This window comes from Zophobas morio, unplaced genomic scaffold (genome assembly GCF_036711695.1).
Source record: "Zophobas morio isolate AGI-343-1 ecotype UQ-CSIRO unplaced genomic scaffold, CSIRO_AGI_Zmor_V1 ptg000006l, whole genome shotgun sequence".
NCBI lineage: Eukaryota > Metazoa > Arthropoda > Insecta > Coleoptera > Tenebrionidae > Zophobas > Zophobas morio.
The window spans coordinates 8,288,078-8,315,222 of NW_026972111.1; the positions used below are offsets into that span (position 1 = coordinate 8,288,078).

A 27,145-nucleotide genomic window follows, 5' to 3' on the forward strand; every position below is an offset into this window, starting at 1 on the left:
TTAAAAAACGGAAAACTGAAAATCCAAAAATAAAAATTGAGAAATCGAAAACCAAAAAAAGCAAAGTCGAATAATCGAAGAATTGAAGAAATGAAAAATCGAAACTTCGAGAAGTCGAGAAATAGTAAAATCAAAAATCGATTAACTGAGAAATCGGAAAACTGAACATTAATGCAAGGTCAAAATTTGAAAATTGAAAAACAGAAATACTGAAGAACTGGAAAATTAAAAAACGAGAAATCGAAAAATCTAAAATTTAAAACATTGAACAATTAAAATATCGCAGAAAATAAAAAAAAAATCGAAAATCTGAAATTTAAAAATTGAAAAAATGAAAAATCGACATATCGAGAAATCGAAACTCCAGAATTTAAAAAAGTGAAAAATTTAAAAATCGGATAACTGAAAAATCGAAACATCAAAAATTTGGAAAATGGAAAAATTGAAAACCGAGAAATCCAAAGATCGAAACATCGAAAAATTCAAAAACTGAGACATCCAGAAATCTAAAAATCATAGGATTGAGAAATGGAGGGGTTGAAACATCTGAATTCGAATAATCAAGAAATCAAAAAATTGAAAAATCGAAATATTTTAAAAAAGGAAAATTCGAAAAATCGAAAATTAAAAAATCTGGACAATTGAAAAAATGAAATATAGAAGAACTGAAAACTCGAGAAATCGTAAAACCTAGAATTTTAACAATTGGAATATTAAAACATCGAAAAATGGAGAAATCGAAGTATAAAACAGTCGAAAAATTGAAAATTATAAGGTTTAATGAAAAACTAAAAATCCAGAAAGCAAAAAATCCAGAAATTAAAAAATTCGGGAGCCTAAAAATCGAAAAGTCGAAAAATCAAAATATTGAAAAAATCCCAAAAAATTGAAAAAGCGAGAAATCGAAAAACTAAAAAAGTAAAAAAATCGGAAGGTTAAAAAATTGAAACTTTGGGAAGTCGAGAATCGGGAAAATAAAGAAAAAGTTTGGTTCAGAAGTCGGGAAGCTAAAAATTTAGAAACATTAAAATTTGAAAAATGTCTAAAATTGAAGAGGACAAAAATTGAGAAATCGTATCATTGAAACACTGGAAAATTGAGAAATCGAAAAATAAAAAAATCGAGAAACTTAAAATTTGAAGAATGAAAAAATTGAAAAGGTCCAAAATTGAAATATTGACAAATCGAGACATCGAAAAGTCTTAAAAACTTAAACACGGATTCATAAACCGTAGACAGAGGGTATAAAATTTAAAATACTTCAACTAATGTAAAATTGGAAATTACATCATTTCATTGTTGGTGATCGTTTTACCATTTGATAATACAATTTGAAATATAAATTTTGTCATTCGGGAACATTATGTATTAAATCGTTAAAATATTCAAGAACTTTGTTCATATATTATAAATAAATCGTTTAGAGTCGATATCGGCCTGAGTGCGCTCTGGTCTGTAGATCAAACAAGTTCTCAGGCGACATAATAGTCACTCGGTTTTTCACTGACTGGAACGATTTAATTCAGTTCAGGAATATCTCAGAGCAATATTTTTTGTCGTTTTGACGGATATACAAATTTTTGGATGTCTCTATCTCTAAAAGTCTGTAATTTTTTATTTTTGACCAGATTTTTTTTTAATCTTTGATAAGTTCACACGGACACTATATAGATTTTTAATGTTTGAATAATGCTCTGTTATGGAAACGGTTCCAATCAAAGTAAACTAATATACCGAGATTTTCAGAAAATTACAATTTCTGTTGGAGTAAACCTTTTGAACAATGCGGATTTTCACCGAAGATTCCGAAAATCATATATTTAATAGAACGTTTAATCACGACTACAAATAGAGTTAGAGTTCGCTTTTTCAAAACCAAAACTATATATGCACTTATTATTATAAATTATACACAAAAAGTAAAACATCTACTGTTTCAGGTTTTGGATGCCGGCGTCAACTTATCCCTTGAAGATTTCCAGCGAATTTGTCCACCAAAACTGGTGGTTTTTGATTTAGCCACCGACCAAGTTGTCAGAACTGTCGTTTTCCCTCGGCAAGTACTTAGGCCCAATTCGCTTCTAGCTAACCTCATTATAGACGAAACAGCACAAGGGACCTGCGATAGCGCTTTTGTGTACATGGCAGATACCGCAGCTCCAGGTAGTATAACCATAATAACAAATATTTGTCCTTGTACTAAAATAAATATACTTTGAGTTTAAATTATGATACGACGAAACTCCAAACTGTATTTATATAATGACGAAATATATATAGGTAAACATAGTGTCGGTCAATAATATAGATGTATTCAGGAATGGTGGTGTATGATGGAGCCCGAGACACCGCATGGCGTATAATGCACCCTACCATGTTCCCTGACCCCGATTTCTCCGACTATACCATTGCTGGGGAAAGATTCACCCTCATGGATGGAGTAGTGGGTTTAGCCTTTTCCCCGAAATTATCCACTGTGTACTTCCAACCATTAGCGACCGACAGGTTTGTATAACTGGTTGCCTATACTCGTTTTAACACAAACCTTTCAGACTCTTCAGCATACCAGCTTCTGCTTTGCGCAAGGGACCTCCTTCCCAAGACGAAGAACTGCCTATTACCCTTGTTGGTAAAAAAGCATCGCAAGGTTTAGGTCTAGCTCTGGACCCAAAAGACGACACGATCTACTTCAGTCCGGTCAGAGAAACTTCAGTTGCCGCTTGGAATCCAGTGACCAATCAACAAAAGTATGTTGATTTTTCTAAATTGTAAAAGACTGATTGTTTATTTTTAACAGATTGATCGCCTACGACCAAGACAAGCTTCAGTTTGCCGCAGAACTAAGATGGCGCGAGCAGGACAATTCTGTTTGGTTGCTAAGCACCAGGTTCCAGAAGTTCTTCAGAAGGACACTCAATCCCCAAGATGTCAATCTGAGGATAATTCGTATCAGTACCACGCCTAGTTTGCAAACGGGATTAACCAACAATTTATATTTTTAAGTAAAACTCTGCAATCACTACACTTTGATGACTAAATTTCTAAATTATTATTGATAGACAGATATATATTTATTTTTTTATTCTAGCTATGTACATGCACTGTAAATTTACCCATATCTTGACTGGTCATAGGAGTGTATATAAATGTAAATAAAATAAATTTGTGGAAAAGCCATTAAGTTTTATTGGTGTTTATTGTTTGAATAGAGTTGGCAAGTATTATTTAGTCATGTAACTGTGTACGAAAAGCATACTTGGGAAATCCTGCTTATTTAATTCTAGTAAATTCGTATTCATACGCTGTAAAGGATTACGTTTAATCCTCGACAAGCAATAATATTTACATGATAAAAGTGAAGATTTTTGTAAAGGTGACAGAGATTATCTCTATAAATACGATCTAAAAACCCACTAAAAGCAGTAGTTATTGGTGTGTTACAATCAGACGCTTTTGAGATGTTTGCTCGTGGTAAGTAGATTTTTGTGAAAGTATCTAATAATTATTTTCTAAAGTGGTAAAATCATAATACATTTACCTTTGTGTCCGAATTTGTTGAAATATGTTGATATTTTTTCAAGTTTTTAATGTGGTAATCCTTGTTTTTAAAATTTTTCGTAAGAAATTGTCCCATAGTTATTATATTTACTGAAATAAGAAACCAATATATTTATTTGGAGTGGAGATCATTGTAAAAGTTACACATAAACCAAGATTAGACTTAGATATTGTTTTCTTTTGTCATTACTAAATTTGTGATTTACACAGCCTCGCACAATAATATATTACAAGGTTCTACATAATGCCCTAATTTATTTCATCACTGACTTTGCTACCAACAGAATAATAAAAAGACGTCGAAGGACGCCGTGCTCCTTTTGGAAGAGAACCGTAGATTTCTCCTCTAAAATGTAGTTGTGGAATGTCATAACCATATTTTTTCATTAGAATCTAAATGAAGCGCAATACTCAAAATCCGGGAGAATATTGGCCAATACTATTTTTGACCTTGAATAGACACTTGATAATAAAATATATTTTTTCTTCTCAAGTTGTAAATGTCGTAACTTAAAAATTAACTTTCCACTTGAGAATCAAAATATTTTTTCCTCGACCTGGACAAAACCTTTATTGAACAGTTGAGTGGTATTCTATTTTCTCTATTGTTCCTTGCATTCTTTGTCAGGCAGGCAATAAGTTCAAAAACTTTTTATTCCAGTTTAATTTCTAAAATATTTTTAAGCTCGAGTCGTCTCCAATCATTAAAAACTTCCTCAGATACTAAAGGTCTTCCAGGAGATTTTCTTTTGTTGGCACTGCCAGTTTGAACAAATAAATTGACTCATTCATTCAATTCATCGTTTCAATTTTTTTTACAATATTAGGAGAAAAATCAGCAATCACATTTAATATTCTTTCTTAGAGTTCTTCGATTTTTTACATAACTACACAGAAAAAAGTCAAGTGGGGTTAAATCGAGTGACCTAGCTGCCTACTCAACTGCTCCCCTTCGTCCTGTTTTTATTTACTATTATAAACACAAATTTGATAAAATTATTTTATTTGTCATTCAAAAGCATACACTTTGAAACCTTGTCAGCAGTCGCCAAATCTTTAATTCATGTCTTTCACACCTCGGACGGACATTCGAAATGAACCACATGGAAACCCTATAATTGTTGAAAGGCAAAAGGTAAACAAAATTAGGTCTGACTTACGGTGTTGCCCGTATCAGTATTATGAGTTCCCGTTATCCTTATAAAAACTACAGCTCTCTCTTTAAAAAGAAGATTCTGCCAAGATCTACAATCTTTGTTTCGTAGATCGACCGCAATTTCCCAGTTTGAATTATTTACAGAAGTTTCAACCAAATATCTATAGTGCCTGCCATCTCCATCCCATAATAAAAGTTTCATTGTTGAAATCATGTAAGGTTGAGCTACGAATTGGTAATATTAACAACAAGAAGTAAAGATTTCGCTGAGGTACCCAGTTGTATGGTAAGATTTCCTTTGTCAAAAAAATGATAGGAAAAGCCTTTGTTCCCATCGTAGTCACGTGCATTACCATCCAGCAACGCGGAAGGATTCTCACTTTAAAAACTGACACATCTAGAATTATACTGCCTACATTCTTTCACTTACCCTTTAATCACAACCGCTTTCTTATCTAAAGTTGCAACGTTATAATTTGGGCAGATAATGCCATTTGTGGTTGTAGGGACGTCATTTTTGAAATACGCTTCAAAAGATATGATGTGAAACCCCTGATTAATAGAAAGTTAAATGACATAAATGTGGTTTAGGGTCTTACATTATTAGCGGTGTTATGTGTTCCCCCGATTTTTATGTACTTAACCACTTGCTGATTAAAAAACAAAACCTGGTCAGAACGACAACTAATAAGACTGTAGTCGATAACTCTTTTCCAGTTCTTTTGATCAAGCGAAACCGAAATGTAATAAGAATAGTACCTACAACGGTTTTTATTTAAAGTATAAGTGATATTTTTGTACCTACCGTTGATCGCCATCCCATAGTCGCATTTTAAAGTGATTTACAAAAGATGGAGCACCAAGCTTCACAATAATCGCACTTTTACCGTCTATATAGTGGGACGTAAACTTGCTCTCTACGTTTCCACCGCCCATCAACAACCAAGATGAATTTGATCCAGAAATCACTTCAGCTTTGTGTTGTACAGTCGCTAAATTTTCGTCCAAAACTTAAAACTCCCACTTTACTTATTTTGTCTGAATTTGGAGAAACATTCTTACGATAGAACCCTCTAGAGGTAGAAAGTTTTGTTTTGACTCCAACGATTTCGGCAATTGCCTGTAACAATTTTTCGCAATCGAATAATCTCGAAGGCCAGACTGTAGAGACGATGTCCACGACAGTCATCCAAGATAAACGAACACACTGTATAACTAAATCATCAACGTCGTTGTTGATTTTGCACCACTTAGCCACGCCTTTGAAAATTTCGATTTCGGGAGCAAAAAAAGTACTGCGTTCTAAAAGTTTAATCATCGATTTCTGCAACAAAAGTTTAATGTGTGTAAAATTGACACTACTCCGGTTTTACTTGGGACAGGTCGGTGAAACAGTCACCAGCAACGACTTCTAATGCATTAAGTTCCATGAAAGAATGGCAAGTTTGGAGAAGTTCTTCTAAATCGTAAATATTGGCAGTGTTGAAGACGGTGCAAATATTTTCCAAATTTAAAAGAGGTTTTATTTGTTTGATGAGGGCAGTCTGGAGGTCTGCGAATGAATACTGGTGGGCGAGTCCTAGCATCTGGAGGGTTGTTTCAACATCGGACAAAACATTGATGGTACCTGAAATTTCGAAATGAATGTGGTTCTGTTGTAAAAAATGGTGATCCACCTGTATAAATGTATTTCAACAGACTACGTAAAGCATCCAGAGACGCACCGGTTATGGTTATTTCGGTCTAAAATTTTTGTGTAAATATAATTTTGCAAGAACCTGTTAAATCTTGTACCTGTTTTGTGTTTTGCGGATCTTCGTATAGTAGAGACTCGAAGTATTCGCTCCTCACGGCCAGAATCACCTACAGTGTGATATTTTTTTGATAACTGTCTAATCAAGCAATTGGAAACTAACCTTGTGAGCATATATTTTTTCGCCATCAACGAGCAAAGCAATATCGGAAAATTTCTGGTTGAGGTAGAGTGATGCGACATCTCCGAGCAACTTGGTGGTGTCTGTAATAGTCACAGTTTCGCCAATTTTCACCATTTTCTTTAGATTTAGCACCGCTTAAATGCCTTTAAGTGACGGTAAAACTACTGCAGGTAAAAATTTTCTTTTGCTTTATATAGGTAATGTAAAATGATAACGAAAGGAAGCGTAACCGCTTCGGTTAGAAGGCCGATCTCTATGCACAAAAAAATTTAAAATGATACTGAATGAAAAAAAAAGATACTACAAACAGTGTCAAGTTCAGCATCAAAAGAAATGGGTACTGAAATTCCTTCCATCATTATTTATTATCGGACACTTCCCTCTGTCTAAACGGAGATTAAAATCCTGGACGTTTTTAAAGAAATAAATATCTGTTCTTCACCAGGAACAGGAACTTCTTTAAGTGATTATTTTACATTAGTGGAAATATTCGCAGTGCTTATTAAGCTGATAAAGCTTATGCTTAAACTTGGAAAACATATACATATTTTTGGTCTTAGTTGCTTACAACTTTATAATATCTGTTGCGTCACAGAAGACTCAAAACGTTTAACCAAATATGTACAAAATTTCATAAGATTTAGCAATAAATAGCACTCATATAACCTATTTAAAAATTCATTACTGCTTAAAATTAACTTGGTGTCACAATTATGGTTTCTAATTGTATTCCAAATTGCGTTTGTTTTCAAATTCCAAAATACAGTACAAAAATTGTACTTCTTTATAACAATAAATCGTTAATAAATTTTGAGTATTTATATACATTTAAAAAATGCAAAATTATAAAAATATTTTTAAACATCGACAGATATTTGCCTGACAATCCGCCCTCTGCTTACGATAGATAATTTTCTATTTGTTAAAAACATGTTTGTATTCTTTTATTTCACGATATAGTCGGTTCATAAAATGATAGAAACAAAATACCACTTCCGCCAGTATATGCTTACATTTCTCTAAACAAAAAATGTGTTCGAAAAAAAATGTTGTGTGCACGATGACTTTCGGTTACTTCTTTTAGATAAGTAATTCATGTTTTTATATCATGTATGCGGTCAGAAAGTCCACGTCAGTCCTGAGGGTTACTAATAAATAATATAATTAATTAGCAAAAAAAAACTGGATGAACGCCAAATCTTGATCCAATATTTCGTAGAAAATCGTGCAGGTAGTTAGATTGGGTGAATTCGTGAGGCAACGACCGATGAACCCATCATCAGAGCAGGTAAATAGATCACCCAGCGCTAATTCGCCGGCACCTCAGGATATCCAGTCCTTAGTTTTAAGAATTTTAATCGCTAAGAATAGACTGAGCTCCACTTTTAAATGGTACAGTTAGTCACGATTTCAATTTAAATTGACCTGAAGTTACTAAGTTAGTCTGGCAAATTTTTATATTTTCAATAATTATAAAATTATTAGTACTGTCCCCACTGCATATCAGGCTTCTTTATATTTATTTTAACATTACATGTATACTTATTATATCTTTATTTTATCTTATAAGGGTTAGTATAAAAAATAAAATTTGCTAAATCAAATTTTATAATTTTTTTGGATATCACAATTTATCGTTTCTCCCTTTTCTTCAATTTTACATTTTTTTTTTATATTACAATGTTTCGTTTTTCATTTTTTTTTTCATTTCTCAATTTTCCAATTTTTAAATTTTTTAGTTTAGCAAATTTTTGGACTTCTCCATTATCCGATTTTCCGATTTCTCTAATGATCAATGTTTCGATTTTACGACATTTCGTTTTTTCGAATTTGAACTTTTTCAATTTTGGGTTCTCCAGCTTTTGATTGTTCAATTTTTCTTCTCTTTGTTTTAACTTCTAAAGGTTATAATAAAAATGAAATTCGCAAAATCAAATTTTATGATCTTTTGAATATCACAATGATACGTTTTTCTCTTTTCTTCGATGTTACAATTTTTTTTATATTACAATTTTTCGTTTTTCTTTTTCTTTCATTTCTCAAATTTGCAATTTTTCGGTGTTACAATTTTTCATTTTTAGATTTTTCAGTTTTTCAATTTTTAAATTTTCGTTCTCCTAATTTTACAAGTTCTGGATTTTTGTTTTTCATTTTCTCGATTTTTTATTTTTCATTTTCTCGATGTTTATTTTTCATTTCCCCCATTTTTTAATTTTAATTTTCCCGATTTTATGTCACAATTCTTGTTTTTTTATTTCCCTTATTTTTTCAATGTTTCTTTGGATTTTTTAATTTTTCTTCTATTCAGTTCTTCAAATTTTCGTCCTTTGATTTTTCAATTTTTTATTTTTTAAATATTTCAGTTTAGCAATTTTTGGATTTCTCCATTATCCGATTTTCCGATTTCTTTAATGATCAATGTTTCGATTTTACAATATTTCGTTTTTTCGATTTTGAGCTTTTTCAATTTTGAGTTCTCCAGTTTTTGATTGTTCAATTTTACTTCTCTTTATTTTAACTTCTAGAGGCTATAATAAAAATAAAATTCGCAAAATCAAATTTTATGATCTTTTGGATATTGCAATTATGCGTTTTTCTCTTTTCTTCGATTTTACAATTTTTTTTATACTACAATTTTTCGTTTTTCTTTTTCTTTCATTTCTCAAATTTGCAATTTTTCGGTGTTACAATTTTTCATTTTTAGATTTTTCAGTTTTTCAATTTTTAAATTTTCGTTCTCCTAATTTTACAAGTTCTGGATTTTTGTTTTTCATTTTCTCGATTTTTTATTTTTCATTTTCTCGATGTTTATTTTTCATTTCCCCCATTTTTTAATTTTAATTTTCCCGATTTTATGTCACAATTCTTGTTTTTTTATTTCCCTTATTTTTTCAATGTTTCTTTGGATTTTTTAATTTTTCTTCTATTCAGTTCTTCAAATTTTCGTCCTTTGATTTTTCAATTTTTTATTTTTTAAATATTTCAGTTTAGCAATTTTTGGATTTCTCCATTATCCGATTTTCCGATTTCTTTAATGATCAATGTTTCGATTTTACAATATTTCGTTTTTTCGATTTTGAGCTTTTTCAATTTTGAGTTCTCCAGTTTTTGATTGTTCAATTTTACTTCTCTTTATTTTAACTTCTAGAGGCTATAATAAAAATAAAATTCGCAAAATCAAATTTTATGATCTTTTGGATATTGCAATTATGCGTTTTTCTCTTTTCTTCGATTTTACAATTTTTTTTATACTACAATTTTTCGTTTTTCTTTTTCTTTCATTTCTCAAATTTGCATTTTTTCGGTGTTAGAATTTTTCATTTTTAGAATTTTCAGTTTTTCAATTTTTAAATTTTCGTTCTCCTAATTTTACAAGTTCTAGATTTTTGTTTTTCATTTTCTCGATTTTTTATTTTTCATTTTCTCGATGTTTATTTTTCATTTCCCCCATTTTTTAATTTTAATTTTCCCGATTTTATGTCACAATTCTTGTTTTTTTTATTTCCCTTATTTTTTCAATGTTTCTTTGGATTTTTTAATTTTTCTTCTATTCAGTTCTTCAAATTTTCGTCCTTTGATTTTTCAATTATTTAATTTTTAAATCTTTCAGTTTAGCAATTTTTGGATTTCTCCATTATCCGATTTTCCGATTTCTTTAATTTTCAAGGTTTTGATTTTACAATATTTCATTTTGCCGATTTTGAATCTATTTCGGTTTTACGTTTTCCAATGTTTGACCTTTCATTTTTTTAATTTTTTGTTTCTTCAATTTTTCAGGTTCTTGATTTCCAATTTTTAGATTTTTGAAAGTTTTCGTTTTATACTTTTTCGTTTCTTAATTTTTGATTTTTCAATTTTATAATTTTGCAAAAGTAAATACATTAAAAAACTAAAAATCGAGAAACTTACAAATCGAAAAAATTAATGAATCCTAGAATTGTAAAGAAGAAAAAACACATCGAATAAAAAAAATTGAAAAATCCAAAAATTGTAAGTTGAAAAATCATGGTGTCAATCATCAGAATTGAAACGTGGAAAAACTAATTATTGAAAAACAGAAATATTGAAAAATTAAAAATCGAAAAATTAAAAAATGGAATAAATGAAAAAGTTTGGAAATCCAATAACTGAAAAATGAAAAAAATTTAAAATCATACCTTGGTTTTATGTACATACTATTTAAAATAAAAACTAGAAAAATTGAAAATCGAAAATTTGAAGAAATGAAAAATTGAAAAAATTAAAATTAAAAAAAAAATTTTAATCAAAACATTGAAAAATCGAATACGTACTTGAAAAAATCAAGAAAATAAAAATCGAAACGAAAGATTTCAAATCGAAAAATTGAAAACTGGAGAAACTCAAATCGAAAAATTGCAAAACCAAAGAAAAATGAAAATTGTAAAAGTTGACAAATTGCAAACTTAAACTTGAAAACTCAAAAATTGAACAACCCTAAAATTCAAGTCAATACAGCTGCAAGAGTGTCATTTACGTCACTGGTTTTAACTTTATAGAAGTTAATAGAACACAAAAATAGCAAAAAATTTTTTAAAAATTAAAAATTCAAAAATTCCGGAAACAAATCGAAAAATTGCAAAACCAAAAAAAAAGAAAAATACAAAAGTTGGAAAATTGAAAAACTAAAAAATTAAACTTGAAATCTCAAAAATTGCAAATCGAAAAACTGGCGAAACAAAGAAAAAAATAAAAAATTGAAGAACTGAAATATTCAAGTCAAAAAGGCTGCGGGAACTGTTATTTACGCCATTTCAGTTCATAGAGGTTATCAGAAAACAAAAATTACAAAAAATTTTTAGGAGTATTATTTTTCAAAAAAGCGGGATTCTCGTAAAATTTCAGCTGCAAACAATCTGTTGTCATTACATTTTAATTCTGCGAGTCGGTATAATATCAAAAGAAATGTCATAAGTCCCGGTAATAATGAAACATATAATTATCCGAACACAAAAAGCTAATTACAACTTTTTACAGCGCGATAACCACAATTTTTTTACCTTTAACCTACATTCTTCATCTACACATTTTCACGTTCTTGTGGTTTTTCCCAAGATATAGTTAACAAGCGTAGTCGTGATTTCTCCAGCGTCGGTAATTTATGAAAAACATTATTATTTAAAAATGGAAAATGTAATTTTCTGGTAATCACTGCGATACATCCCAACAAAGTGACGCATTAAATTATTAACAAACACGAAATTCCTTGTAAATATTGTTTGTGGAGAGATTATAAAACAACAACTATACGTGATAAGTTCCACCTCTGAAATGGGTTTGTGGGTTTGACGCTCGGTATTTGACGGTCAATATATTATAAAATGATTTAATTACCGACTTCGGTATAAGCGTCTGTGACTTCTAAGAATATTTTTATGTAATTGTTTTAGAATTTAAAAGCGTGCTGCAACGTTCGTGACCGATAAATTTCCCGCAGATAAATATCTGTTTATTGTTTTGGTTTTGTTGTTTATGTAGTTGACTTTTCCTGTGAATTAAAACATTAACAAAGATTTAAATTGTGTCGGTTTGAGATAAGCAGATCGAAATGGATTCGTTCGATTTAATTATAATAACTCTTACTGAAAACGAATGTATTTTACCATTTATTAAACAATTTCCGGTAATTGCGTATTTTTAGTAGCGCGACTTCACTGACGTACAAGTCAAATATTCTAACTGAAAGTGGCCACTACACGTGTGTCCATTACATGAAAAAAAATTGAGTACTTTTAAAAAGTGGCACGTCGTGGTGGAAGTCAATTTAATTTACGTCATGCGTGACCCGCACCTTCATTTTATTCACTTAAAGTATACTTAGATAGATAGATTTTAGCTATTTAATTGACTATTTAAAAATAAAAAAAAAAAAAATCGATGGATGAAAACTGGAAAATCGAAAAACCGAGAAATCGAAAAATCAAAAGATCAAGAAATCGTGGAGTCTAAAAGTCAAACAATTGAAAAACCGAAATAGGCCAAAATCGGAAAGTTAAAAATTAAACAATTTATAAATTAAGAAAATGACAATCAAAATATCGAAAAATCCAAATCTCGATAAAACTTAAAAATTCGAAAAATTGAAAAATTGAGAGATTGAAAGATCAAAAGAACGGGAAATCGAAAAATCGAAAAATAGAGAAATCGACAAACGAAAAGTTAAAAGTTGAAAAATTGGAAAAGCGGAAAAATTAAAAAACCAAAAAATGGAAAACTGGAAAAACTGAGAAACCGAAATAGGCCACAATAGAAGATTGAAAAACTGATAAATCGAAAACCTGAACAATCAAATTTCGATAAATCGGGAATGAAAAACTAACAAATCGAAAAATTGAAAAACAGAACATATAAAACCAGGAAGTCGAAAAATCGAAAGATTAAGAGATATTGAAAAATTAAAATATCAAAACACCGACACATCGAAAAATCCAGAAGTCAAAAATAAAAAAGCCGAAGAAATGAAATATTGAAAAATCCTAAAACTGAAATATCTAAAAACTGAAAAATCGAAAAATCAAAAAAGTGAAGTTGAAAAATAGAAACCTTAAAAAATTGAAAAATTGAAAAATTAAAAACCTGAAAAATCAAAAAACTAAAGAACTGAAGAACAGGAAAATCGAAACAAGGTCAAGAAATGGGAAAATCAAAACATCGATTGATTGAAAAATCGAAAAATTGAGAGTTAATAAAAGTCAAATTTGAAAAATTAAGAAATCGAAAATTTGACACAATGACAATTGAAAAACAGAAAATCTAAAACCGGGAAGTCGAATAATCGATAGATTAAGAAGTCAAAACATTTGAAAAATTCGAAAACTTGAAAAACTGAAATATCGAAGAACTGAAATGAAAAACTGAAAAATCGAAAAATCAAAAAAGTGAAGTAGAAAAATAGAAACCTTTAAACATCAAAAAATTGAAAAATCGAAAACCTGAAAATCAAAAACTTAAAGAATTGAAGAACAGGAGAATTGAAACACTCCAAGGTCAAGAAATGGGAAAATAAAAACATGTATTAATTGAAAAAACGAAAAATTGAGAGTTTATAAAAGTCAAATTTGAAAAATTAAAAAATCGAAAATTTCACAAAATGACAATTGAAAAACAGAAAATCTAAAACCGGGAAGTCGAAAAATCAAAAGATTAAGAAATAGGAACATTTGAAAAATTCGAAAACTTGGAAAAAATTGAAATATCGAAGAACTGAAATGAAAAATCGAGAAACCGAAAAATCTAAAATTTTAACAATTAAAAAATCTAAAATTTAAAAATCGAAAAATTGAAAAATCGGAAAGTCGAAGAATCCAAATATTGAAAAATCCCAAAACTGAAATACCGAAAAACTGAAAAATGAAAGGAAAACTAAAAATGGAAAACTAAATCAGGAAATCAAAACATTGAAAAATCGAAAAATTTAAAACAACAATTGAAAACAGGAAATCTAAAACCGGGAAATCGAAAAATCGAAAGATTAAGCAATCGGAAAATTGAAAAATCGAAAAAGTAAAAAAATTGATACATTGACAACTCCGGAAGCCAAAAATCAAAAAGTCGAAGAATCGAAATATTGAATAATCTCAAAACTGAAAAATTAAAGAAAAACTAAAAAATGGAAAACCTGAAAAATCCGAAAACTGAATTATCCAAAAACTGAGAACCTAAAAAGTCGAAAAATTGAGCAATCGAAAAATCCAAAAAGTGAAGTCGAAAAATCGAAACCTTAAAAAAACTAAAAAATGAAAAATCAAAAACCTGAAAAATCGAAAAATTAAAGAATTGAAGAACAGGAATATGGAAACCCTCGAAAGTCAAGAAATGGGAGAATCAAAACGTCGATTAATTGAAAAATCGAAAAACTGACAGTTTATAAATCTCAAATTTGAAAAATTGAAAAATCGAAAATTTGATAAACGACAATCGAAAATCAGAAAATCTAAAACCGGGAAGACGAAAAACCGATAGACTAAGAAGTGAAAACATTTGAAACATATCGAAGAACTGAAATGAAAAATCGAGAAATCGGAAAATCTAAAATTTTACATATTTAAAAATTAAAATATCAAAACACTGAAAAATCTAAAATTTAAAAATCGAAAAATTAAAAAAGCGACGATTGAAAAACAGAAAACCTAAAACCGGGAAGTCGAAAAATCGAAAGATTAAGAAATTGAAACATTTGAAAAATTGAAATATGGAAGAGCTGAAATGAAAAATCGAGAAATCGAAAAATCTAAAATTTTAAATACTGAAACATTAAAATACCAAAAAATTGAGAAATCTAAAATTTAAAAATCGAAAAAGTAAAAAGTCGACACATTGAAAAATCCAGAAGTCAAAACTGGAAAAGTCGAAGAACAGAAATATTGAAAAATCCCAAAACCGAAAGATCGAAAAATTGAAAAATGGAAGAAAAACTAACGAATCGAAAAACTGAAAAATCCCAAAATACTGAAATATCCAAAAACTGAGAATCTAAAGAACCGAAAAATTGGAAATCGAAAAATCAAAAAAGTGAAGTCGAAATATCGAAACCTTAAAAAAATCGAAAAATTGAAAAATCAAATCCTGCAAAATCGTAAGATCGAAAAATAATAAGTAAATTGAAAAATCCGAAAACTGAAATGTCCAAAAACTGAGAAAAAAAAATCGAAACTTGAAAAAATAGAAAAATTGAAAAACCAAAAAACCTGAAAAATCAATTAATTGAAAAATCGACAAATAAAGAGTTCATAAAAGCCAAAAATTAAACAATCGTAAAATTGAAGAGAAAAACTGAAAACCGAGAAATTGTAAAATCCAAAAATTGCCTTAAGTGTAAGGTTTTAAGATTTAGTCGCAAATTGTGTTCTGAAAATTATAATTATGCATTGTCTTTTGGTGTTCTTGAAAGTGTTACCAGTTTTTGTGACTTAGGCATTATTATTGATAGTCAACTTTCTTTTACTTTTCATATAAATAATATTGTTTCTAAAGCAAATAAAATATTAGGATTAGTAAAAAAATCTGTAGTAAGTTCTCAAATCTTAGATCTTTTATTGTTTAGTTTTCATCTTTTGTAAGGTCGATCCTCGAATACGGAGTTACTACATGGTCTCCTTATTATAAGGTGCAGTCAAAGAATTGAAAAAATTTAAAAAAAATCATCTAATATCTATGCTATAAATTCAATATATTTTTCATTGACTATAATTATAATATGATAATAAGTTATTTTGGGCTTGCATTACTTTCTAAGAGAAGAATAATGTTTGATATGTTCATCATCATCATTATATAGGTATAGCAAATTTATTAGTTGGTACTTTATCTGCAAACTTTGTATCTAAAATTAAAAACTTATCGGAGCTCAAAATCAACTACTAGGTAACTATGTTTGTACACTTTAGAAAAATAAAATATAAAAAGAGTTACATGTGAGATACGTATTGTGTGTTGCACTGAAATTTGATCAGGGTCCCGTTTTTATAATACTCACCCTGTATGTGCACATATAATTCCGAGCTTTATTTATAAGACGAAGCCGAGATAATTTGAGTTTATACTCCTTTTAATGTATTGTCATATAAATTTAGTTTTTCATAATCTGCATAACCCGACAACCTGTGACGACAAGTCGATGGTGATAAGATTTATTGCAAAGTAACTTTTAAACTGTATTTAAAAGTACAACACGTATTAACGTCATGAAGTTAATAAATTAAAATATGGTGGTAATAAATTTCAACCTTAGATAGTCTTACTTACACATTGAATTTAAAGTCAATGAAATACGCTTTAAAAATCCAAAAAATGAAAAAAGCAACAAATTTCGTTCCATGTGACGCACGTGAGTAAATACTTTTCCTCGACTCGTGAAAATGCACTACTCGGCTAAACGCCTCGTGTATTCTGTTCAGTGGTAGAAAAAATTCATGCGCATTTATGTGCACTGTTATATAAATAACTATAATCCTACACTATGGTACAGCTAAACTGATGATTAATATAATTATATTCACATTTGTGATCACGAATTTACAAAATCGAGTTTTTTATGTATTTTGAATTCCCTCGGGGACTTTTTTTATTAATACATTGGTGATTGATTTGTCACAAAAAAAGGTTTTCATAAACTATGCATGTCTAGAATTTTACAACAATTTTTCTTTTTTATGTCTATGTATTACGTTTTAACTTTTTTGGAAAATACGGATCTTAAAATGGACTAAATTTGTATTGCATATTATTATGCAAAGTTAAAAGGCTACATATTTAGTTCAAAATAGTAATAGTGTTAGAAAAATTACGTAAGTAATTATACGAGTTGTAAGGACACGAAACACGACATTAAGATAAGACAACAAAGTTAAAAAAATAATAATTCGTGTTTATTATACAGGGTCGTTAGAATGTATGGAAACGTGTAAATATCTTGAGAATTAATTGTAGAAATCAACTGAAATTATGTATATGGGTACAAGAAGTTGTGCTCTAATTCATTGTGAAAAATTTTTTTCTTATACCCCTATGCCTAATTTCAGCCATGCATTCTAGCGGCCCCATATTATAAATGTATAGTAATCTATAGACCTCTTTTTATACAAAACAAAATAATATTTCAATACAATTCAATCGTCGCATATTTTTTTCGGTGAGGTGTCGAAATTTAATGTATATGGATACTTAGTGAGATAATATAATTTCAAATATACGAATCTATCACTGTCATAAATAGTTCGACAATAATAATGTGCGAATACGTTAACCTACTTTGAGCTCCTATTAATACTTCTGGCCATTGTGTATCTTTATTGCTAGTAGTTGTTGCGGTTTTAACCAGAAAAAAAATCATGTAATAATGAAAAAAAAAAAAGAACTAGAAAATTAACACTGAACGTTGTGTAAAGTTTGGTTTGTGAGACAAAGTATATAATTTTAAAACACACGACCTTAATTATTAGTTAATTAAAATTTGGCACTTTACCTATTCAGATAAACAGTTTTTTTCGTAGTTGTGGTTTGCATTAATTAGTGCATTTATTAGATTTTATTTTATCTGTAAACCACTGAATTATCATCTTCCGGTTATTTATAGCTACAGAAAGCAATATTTTGTTTTTTTTTTAAGACGAGTACTATGACCTCATTTTCCCAGCATAAGAATGTTACTTATTCAATTAATGAAATTTGTATAGAATGGCGCTCAAGAAGACTAAGATAGATATAGGAAAGTAGTACAATAGATAGCGAAAATAAAGCGTCATTATTTAACTTAAGTAGGTATTATTATACTAAGTATATACTAGTGTTTACAGTTTGAATTTTTAGCGTGGTCATGCCACGTTAAAATTGTTTCCTTAAAAAAATTATTTTCAAAAATAATCCGTGAAAATTATTTTTCAGTCGTTTAAACTATTTAAATTTGATTTTTGGGTTTTTATTAAGAGCGGATATGTTACAATAAACAATTTTGTCTGTGTGACGTCTGTAACTTGTTTGTCTGTTGATAATTTTGAAAATTGTTGCGGAATTTTTGATATAAATCCTTTAATACCATGTGCATATTTCTAAACGCTAACGAAAATAATAAAATTTTAACTTTTTTATGCGATTCCTTGAATACTAGAATATAATGACTTGTTTTAAATATATCATATATTTTTTAAATGAAACATCCTATACATTTTTACATATTCTCACTGACTTCTTACTAAGATGAATAAAAAATCGCAATATCTATCAACTTTAAATATAGAAAATACTTAACAAAAAAGAAAGAGAACAAAAAAAAACTAGACTAAGATGGGGTAATAAAATATCGTGTCAATTTTGCAATTTTTCGACTTTTCAATTTTTCATTTCCCCAATTTTTCAAGTTCTTGATTCTTAATTTTCATTTTGTCGACTTTTTAATTTTCATTTTCAAGATTTTTTATCACAGTTTTTCGTTTTCTCATTTCCTTTACTTCTTCAATGTTTTCTTCGACTTTATCATTTTTCGTTTATTCAGTTCTATAAATTTTTCAATTTTTCGTTTCTTCTATTTTTCGATATTGCAGTTTTTCATTGTTCGATTTTTCAGTTTCTCTATTTTTAATTTTTAGATTTTTCAAATTTTTGTTTCCTCAGTTTTTCAAGTTCTTGACTAACATTTTTCATTTTCCTGATTGTATGTACATATCATAATTTTTCATTTTTTTTTTCTTTTATTTTTTCAATGTTTCTTTCGATTTTACAATTTTTCAGTTTTTGTTTGTTCAATTTTCGATTTAGAATTTTTTATTTTGTAATTTTTCGTCTTCAATTTTTCATTTTCCAAATTTTTCATTTCTCCAATTTTTCAAGTTCTTGATTCTTAATTTTCATTTTGTCGACTTTTTAATTTTCATTTTCAAGATTTTATATCACAGTTTTTCGTTTTCTCATTTCCTTTACTTCTTCAATGTTTTCTTCGACTTTATCATTTTTCGTTTATTCAGTTCTATAAATTTTTCAATTTTTCGTTTCTTCTATTTTTCGATATTACTGTTTTTCATTGTTTGATTTTTCAGTTTCTTTATTTTTAATTTTTAGATTTTTCAAATTTTCGTTTCCTCAGTTTTTCAAGTTCTTGACTATCATTTTTCATTTTCCTGATTGTATGTATATCATAAGCTTTCGTTTTTTCATTTCTTTTATTTTTTCAATGTTCCTTTCGATTTCATAATTTTACGTTTTCGCAACTTTAATTTTTCTCGCTTTACAATTTCTTGACTTCCAAATTTTTCAGTTTTTGTTTGTTCAATTTTCGATTTAGAATTTTTCAATTTTATAATTTTTCGACTTTTCAATTTTTCATTTCCCCAATTTTTCAAGTTCTTAATTCTTAATTTTCATATTCTCGACTTTTTGATTTTAATTTTCAAGATTTTATATCACAGTTTTTCGTTTTCTCATTACCTTAACTTCTTCAATGTTAGATAATAATAATAATAATAATAATAGTTTATTTACGGAATATACCATTACAAATCATAACAATAGTTACACTTTACATATTTAAAGCATTCTTCAGCTCCCTCTTAAAAACATTAATTGACACACCACAAAAGTTCAGATCATTAAACTCCATCGCCAGTTTAGCCATGCGGCATAACGGAGATTTTTGAGCATATAGTGTGCGATGGAAAGGCACTTGGAGCAAATGAGAACCTCTTGTGGCGCGATTAGGTACATGTAAAGAAAACATATTAAGAATGTCTGAACAATTTACACGGTTATTTAACACATTAAAAACAAAGCACAAATCAAAGTAATGGCGACGACTTATTAAGAAACTAAACCCGAAATATTTAACTATGAGTTCGTAATTATTCTTATCAAATATAACATTTAGTTTAAAACATAAAAATTTAATGAACTTTCTTTGAATTTTTTCAAGTCTAGACATATAGAGCTGATAGTAAGGTGACCAAATTATACAGCAGTACTCTAATAATGAGCGAACATATGAATTATATAAAATGCAAAAGACACGAAGGCTAGTAAACTCCTGACATTGTCTTAGAACAAATCCCAAGGTTTTATTAATTTTATTGACAATTTTATCAACATGTAGAGTAAAGGCTAATTTTGGATCAAACATTACACCCAAGTCACAAAAATATGCTACTTGTTCTACAACTACATCCGAAATTTTATAGTTGAATTCAGGTACTTTAACAATTTTTTTAGAGAATCTCATAGATTTACATTTGTGTATGTTAAGCTTAAGACTATTATCTGAACACCACATTTTAAACTTATCTAGGTCATTTTGAAGTAAAATACAATCAAAGGGAGAATTGATAGCTCGAAACAATTTCAAGTCATCAGCGTATAATAGAAAAAGACTGTTTTGAAATACATATTTTACATCGTTGACATATAATAAGAACAGAATAGGTCCCAAGTGGGAACCTTGCGGAACACCAGAACATGCATCAATTGATTTAGATAATATGCCATTAAATTCAACGTGCGACTTACGATTTGTTAAGTAGCATTCTATCCAGCCAAGCAAAGGATCAAATATCCCAAAATGTTTTAATTTATTCAGCAAATGTTTAATGTTGACTGAATCGAATGCTTTGCTAATATCAGTAAAAATACAATCAACTTCCGATCCCAGTTCATTCATATTAGTAACAAATTCCGTGAAAAGAAATAAATTGGTGGTAGTTGATCTCCCACTGAAAAAACCATGTTGCTCAGTAATAATAGTTTCTTTCACACTGTTTTCTTCGACTTTATCATTTTTCGTTTATTCAATTCTATAAATTTTTCAATTTTTCGTTTCTTCTATTATTCGATATTACAGTTTTTCATTGTTCGATTTTTCAGTCTCTCTATTTTTAATTTTTAGATTTTTCAAATTTTGGTTTCCTCAGTTTTTCAAGTTCATTTTTCATTTTCCTGATTGTATATCATATTCATAATTTTTCGTTTTTTCATTTCTTTTATTTTTTCAATGTTTCTTTCGATTTTAGAATTTTACGTTTTCGCAACTTTAATTTTTTTAATTTTTCAATTTCTTGACTTCCAAATTTTACAATTTTTCCATAATACAATTTTTCATTTTTCAATTTTTCAGTTTCTCAATTTTTAATTTTCGATCTTTCAATTTTCCTTTTTTGAAGATGAAGTTTTTGATTTTTATTTTTCATTTTATTGATTTTTTAGTTTTCACTTTTCCGATTTCATATCACCGTTTTTCGTTTTTTCATTTCTTTTATTTTTTCAATGTTACATTCGATATATTTTATAATTTTTCGTTTATTCAATTCTTCAACTTCTCAATCTTTGATTTTTCAATTCCTCGATTTTCCAATTTTTCCATTTTTTTCTTTAATTGTCAATATTTGGATTTTAGAATATTTTGTCTTTTCGCATTTGCAGTTGTTCGATTTTTAAGTTTATCAAATTTTCAATTTTTACATTATTCAATTTTTTGTCTGTTCAATTCTCCAAGGTCCTGATTTACAATTTTTCGATTTTTCAAAATTTTCATTTTACAATTTTTCGATTCGAAATTTCATGTGTTTTCAAATCAAAAAAATTGCAAAATTGCAAAATTGTAAAATGAAGTTAGTTATTTAATATGATTTTTTTTTTTGAAGAATTTTTTCGAATTTTTTTGGAAAATATCGAGGTTTACTTTTTGGTTATTCCACGAAGCCTAACTAAAGTTACATCAGATTTGGAATCTATGAATATTTCTCTATAAATTTAATCTTTTTCTCTTATTTTTTTTTCTGAAATTTTTTTTTCGAAAATTATTTGTCCATGTTTCTACATTATTTGAAGCGACAGAGTAAAAGTAACTTCAAATCCGTAATCTACGAAAATTTTGCTGCAAACTTATCCTTTTTTCCTAAAGAAAAAAACTCGTTTTAACTTTTTTTCTGAACATTTTCGAAAATTTGGCCATTTTTACCATTATGTGAATAAATTAACGAAACGTTGGTTCAAATTTGTAATCTATGAAAAACTCTCAATGAACTCGTCCTTTGATCCATTGTAATTTTCATTTTAATTTTAATATTGATTGGAAAATTATTGGAAAATTTTGGACAAATTCTTGTTTTTGTTGGTTCTTTGAGGAAACAGAGTCAAAGTTTCTATACTTCGCTTTTGTAATTTACGAAAACTTCTCCATAAAATTTAGGACCTTGTTCGTTTTCGAAGAGAGCTCGTTTTAACTTATGGAGAACCTTCGAAAATTATTTATTATTTGTCTGGATTATTCGAAGAGATTGAGCAAAAATGACTCCAGATTTCTGATTAATTGAGAATTTTCACTAAGACAGCTTTTTGTTCACTCGAGTCGAGCACCTTTTGAAAATTTTTCAATTTTTTTGATTTGAAAACAGATGAAATTTCAAATCGAAAAATTGAAAACACATGAAATTGCAAATCGAAACATTTGAAAATCTAAAATTCTAAACATCCAATAGTTCTAAAATTGGAAAAACGCGGAAAAACGCCGCGAAAACTAAAAACTTAAAACTCGAAAAAATTGATGGACCGAAACATTGGAAAGAAGAATAAACAAATTGAAAAATGGAGAATCCAAAAAATTCGAAAAATTATAGAATCGTCAGAACTGAAAAGTCGAAAAACTGTAACATTGAAAGACCGAAAAATTGAAAGCAAAATTAAAAATCGAAAAATTGAAAAATCGAATAAATGAAAAAGGTTTAAAATCAAATAATTGAAAGATGGAAAAATTCTAAAATCGTAAAATTAAAGGGAACATTTTTAAAATTTTAATTATTAGTTATTATATACATATTTAAAATGAAAACTAGGAAAATTTCAACTCAAAAATTGAAAAATCGACAAACTGAAGAATCTAAAATCGAAAAAACGAAAAAGAAGTTGAAAAATCAACAAGTTAAAAACCAAACATTGCAAATCGAAAAATTAAAGAAAATTAGAACACTGAAAAACCGAAAAATTGAAAGATTCATAAGCTGGAAAATCGGAAAACTGAAAAATTTAAAAATGAAAACTAGAAAAGATGCATAGGTATAGTAAAATTAAAGAAACAAAAAAAAAATTGGAATTAAAAAAAACAAAATCGAGACATTGAAAAATCGAACAACTGTAAAACTAAAGAAAATAAACTTGGTTGTTTAAAGTTGTTACAGACTGAAGAAAAACTGAAAAATTTGGAAATCGGGAAACTGAAAAATCTAAAATTGAAAAAACCAAAAAGAAGTTGAAACAAATTAAAGACTAAAAATTGTAAACCGAAAAATTGAAAAATTTCACGTTTAGAAAATTAGAACACTTGAAAACCGAAAAATTGAAAGATTCATAAGCTGGAAAATCGGAAAACTGAAAAATTTAAAAATGAAATCTCGAAGAGATGTATAGGTATAGTAAAATTGGAGAAACCAAAAAAAATTGAAATTTAAAAAAACAAAATCAAAACATTGAAAAATCGAAAAACTGTAAAACTAAGGTAAATAAACTTGGTTGTTTAAAGTTGTTAAAGATTGAAGAAAAATGGAAAAATTTGGAAATCGGGAAACTGAAAAATCCAAAATTGAAAAAACGAAAAAGAAGTTGAAAAATCAACAAATTAAAAACCAAAAATTGCAAAACGAAAAAATTAAAAATTTCACGTTTAGAAAATTAGAACGCTGAAAAACCGAAAAATTGAAAGATTCATAAGCTGGAAAATCGGAAAACTGAAAAATTTAAAAATGAAAACTCGAAGAGATGTATAGGTATATTAAAATTGGAGAAACTAAAAAAAATTGAAATTAAAAAAAAAACAAAATCAAAACATTGAAAAATCGAAAAACTGTAAAATTAAAGAAAATAAACTTGGTAATTTAAAGTTTGTAAAGATTGAAGAAAAACTGAAAAATTTGGAAATCGGGAAAAAGAAAAATCTAAAATTGAAACAACGAAAAAGAAGTTGAAAAATCAACGAATTAAAACCCAAAAATTGTGATAAGAAAAATTGAAAAACTTCACGTTTAGAAAATTAGAAGACTGAAAAACCGAAAAATTTAAAGATTCATAAGCTGGAAAATCGGAAAACTGAAAAATTTAAAAGTGAAAACTCGAAGAGATATATAAGTATAGTTAAATTGAAGAAATAAAAAAAAATTGATATTAAAAAAAAACAAAATCGAAACATTGAAAAATCGAAAAACTGTAAAACTAAAGAAAATAAACTTGGTTGTTTAAAGTTGTTCAAGATTGAAGAAAAACTGAAAAATTTGGAAATTGGGAAACTGAAAAATCTAAAATTAAAAAAACGAAAAAGAAGTTGAAAAATCAATAAATTAAAAACCAAAAACTGCAAATCGAAAAATTGAAAAATTTCACGTTTAGAAAATTAGAACACTGAAAACCGAAAAATTGAAAGATTCATAAGCTGGGAAATCGGAAAACTGAAAAATTTAAAAATGAAAACTCGAAGAGATGTATAGGTATAGTGAAATTGAAGAAACAAAAAAAAATGTATTTAAAAAAAAACCAAAATCGAAACATTGAAAAATCGAAAAACTGTAAAACTAAAGAAAATAAACTTGGTAGTTTAAAGTTTGTAAAGATTGAAGAAAAACTGAAAGATTTGGAAATCGGGAAACTGAAAAATCCCAAACTGAAAAAACGAAAAAGAAGTTGAAAAATCAACAAATTAAAAACCAAAAATTGCAATTCGAAAAATTGAAAAATTTCACGTTTAGAAAATTAGAGCACTGAAACACCGAAAAATTGAAAGATTCATAAGCTGGAAAACCGGAAAACTGAATAATTTAAAATGGAAAACTCGAAGAGATGTATAGGTATAGTAAAATTGAAGAAACAAAAAAAATTGGAATTTAAAAAAAAACAAAATCGATACATTGAAAAATCAAAAAACTGTAAAACTAAAGTAAATAAACTTGGTTGTTTAAAGTTGTTAAAGATTGAAGAAAAACTGAAAAATTTGGAAATCGGGAAACTGAAAAATCTAAAATTGAAAAAACGAAAAAGAAGTTGACAAATCAACAAATTAAAAACCAAAAATTGCAAATCGAAAAGTTAAAAGAATTCAAGTTTAGAAAATTAGAACACTGAAAAACCGAAAAATTGAAAGATTTATAAGCTGGAAAATCGGAAAACTGAAAAATTTAAAAATGAAAACTCGAAGAGATGTATAGGTATCGTAAAACTGGAGAAACCAAAAAAAATGAAATTTAAAAAAAACAAAATCGAAATATTGAAAAATCGAAAAACTGTAAAACTAAAGAAAATAAACTTGGTTGTTTAAAGTTGTTAAAGATTGAAGAGAAATTGAAAAATTTGGAAATCGGGAAACTGAAAAATCTAAAATTGAAACAATAAAAAAGAAGTTGAAAAATCAACAAATTAAAAACCAAAAATTGCAAAATTTCACGTTTAGAAAATTAGAACACTGAAAAACCGAAAAATTGAAAGATTCATAAGCTGGAAAATCGGAAAACTGAAAAATTTAAAAGTGAAAAGTCGAAGAGATGTATAGATATAGTAAAATTGAAGAAACAAAAAAAATTGTAATTAAAAAAAACAAAATCCAAATATTGAAAAATCGAAAAACTGTAAAACTAAAGAAAATAAACTTGGTAGTTTAAAGTTGTTAGAGACTGAAGAAAAACTGAAAAATTTGGAAATCGGGAAACTGAAAAATCTAAAATTGAAAAAACGAAAAAGAAGTTGAAAAATCAACAAATTAAAAACCAAAAATTGCAAACCGAAATATTCAAAAATTTCACGTTTGGAAAAACCGAAAAATTGAAAGATTCATAAGCTGGAAAATCGGAAAACTGAAAAATTTAAAAATGAAAACTCGAAGAGATGTATAGGTATAGTGAAATTGAAAAAACAAAAAAAATGTAATTAAAAAAAAACAAAATCGAAACATTGAAAAGTCCAAAAAAGTGATACTAAAGTAAATACCTAAACTTGGTTGTTTAAAGTTGTTAAAGATTGTAGAGAAATTGAAAAATTTGGAAATCGGGAAACTGAAAAATCTAAAATTGAAAAAACGAATAAGAAGTTGAAAAATTAACAAATTAAAAACCAAAAATTGCAAATCGAAACATTGAAAAATTTCACGTTTAGAAAATTAGAACACTGAAAAACCGAAAAATTGAAAGATTCATAAGCTGGAAAATCGGAAAACTGTAAAATTTAAAAATGAAAACTCGAAGAGATGTATAGGTATAGTTAAATTGAAGAAACAAAAAAAAATGTAATAAAAAAAACAAAATCCAAACATTGAAAAATCGAAAAACTGCAAAACTAAAGAAACTAAACCTAGTTGTTAAGGATTGCAAAAAATTGAAAAATTTTGAAAACTGAAAAACATAAGACAAAGAAATTAAAAGTTGAAGAACTGAAAAATTCAAGTCAAGTATGGTTTACACTACAGGTTTTTACTTTATAGAAGTTATTTGAAAACAAAAATCGCAAAACATTTTTGTGAATTTTGAAACAATCAGATTTTATTGAGCTGCACTTCGGGGGCGAGGGAAGTTCTGTCGGAATGACTTTCGAGCATTTTTTTTTTAAATGTAGCCACTTCCGTTACATACAGGTACTCTTATTATGTACTTAAAAAAAACATGAGTTGTTGTGTAAAAATTCGGGGATTTTTTAAAGGTTTCGTTCACATCACGAAAACTTTAAAAAGACAAAACTACTGTAATAAACTAATTATTACCGTATAAATCGTAATAATAATAATTTAATCCGTAGTTTCCAATTACTATTACATTAATTTGAAAAAGATGATGATTTGCAAAATGGTAATTGTAAATTACAAGTACTCATCTCAACGCATCACCGCTTAAAACCCCTCAAACGTCAATCGCACGTGTATTTTCCCACGTGACATCACGCTCTAGTGCCCCAATAATCACCACTAGAAACTGCAAGTTCACCATTCCACAAATCGGCGCCGAAATCTTCTTCCTCCTCCACTCCAACCTTTGAC

The 27,145-nt window shown here is 28.0% G+C and overlaps 3 protein-coding genes across 5 annotated transcripts in view; 2 read left to right on the forward strand and 1 right to left on the reverse strand.

The window, feature by feature from the left end:
* LOC135123057 (protein yellow-like) overlaps nt 1–3,165 on the forward strand; it is a 61,045-nt gene extending 57,880 nt beyond the window's left edge. For all 3 annotated transcript variants that reach the window (XM_064047552.1, XM_064047553.1, XM_064047551.1), the window contains 4 exons: nt 1,941–2,163; nt 2,319–2,505; nt 2,553–2,747; nt 2,798–3,165. In XM_064047552.1, the coding sequence (XP_063903622.1) occupies nt 1,941–2,163; nt 2,319–2,505; nt 2,553–2,747; nt 2,798–3,002 (810 nt within the window). In that variant the 3' untranslated portion in view covers nt 3,003–3,165. The remainder of the gene's footprint in view (nt 1–1,940; nt 2,164–2,318; nt 2,506–2,552; nt 2,748–2,797) is intronic.
* A 131-nt stretch (nt 3,166–3,296) lies between these two features.
* LOC135123486 (protein yellow-like) overlaps nt 3,297–27,145 on the forward strand; it is a 77,709-nt gene continuing 53,860 nt past the window's right edge. The window contains exon 1 of the mRNA XM_064048160.1: nt 3,297–3,471. Within this exon, the coding sequence (XP_063904230.1) occupies nt 3,459–3,471 (13 nt within the window). The 5' untranslated portion in view covers nt 3,297–3,458. The remainder of the gene's footprint in view (nt 3,472–27,145) is intronic.
* On the reverse strand, nt 4,545–27,129 carry LOC135123487 (BTB/POZ domain-containing protein 9-like). The gene is made up of 12 exons (XM_064048162.1): nt 27,093–27,129; nt 6,631–6,731; nt 6,509–6,577; nt 6,391–6,457; nt 6,088–6,341; nt 5,777–6,038; nt 5,520–5,724; nt 5,314–5,473; nt 5,145–5,266; nt 4,990–5,093; nt 4,719–4,939; nt 4,545–4,670 (listed from the first exon to the last, which is right to left on the reverse strand). Exons 5-12 carry the CDS (start codon nt 6,298–6,300, stop codon nt 4,629–4,631), a joined length of 1,329 nt encoding a protein of 442 aa, XP_063904232.1. The 5' UTR covers nt 6,301–6,341; nt 6,391–6,457; nt 6,509–6,577; nt 6,631–6,731; nt 27,093–27,129; the 3' UTR covers nt 4,545–4,628.

Coding starts and splice junctions, on each gene's coding strand:
- LOC135123487 (XM_064048162.1), bottom strand. CDS start 6,300: ATGCTAGGACTCGCCCACCAGTATTCATTCGCAGACCTCCAGACTGCC. Junction 5,474..5,519: donor CTATGGGATGGCGATCAACG/GTAGGTACAAAA, acceptor AAACCGTTGTAG/GTACTATTCTTATTACATTT. Junction 4,671..4,718: donor ATACTGATACGGGCAACACC/GTAAGTCAGACC, acceptor CAACAATTATAG/GGTTTCCATGTGGTTCATTT.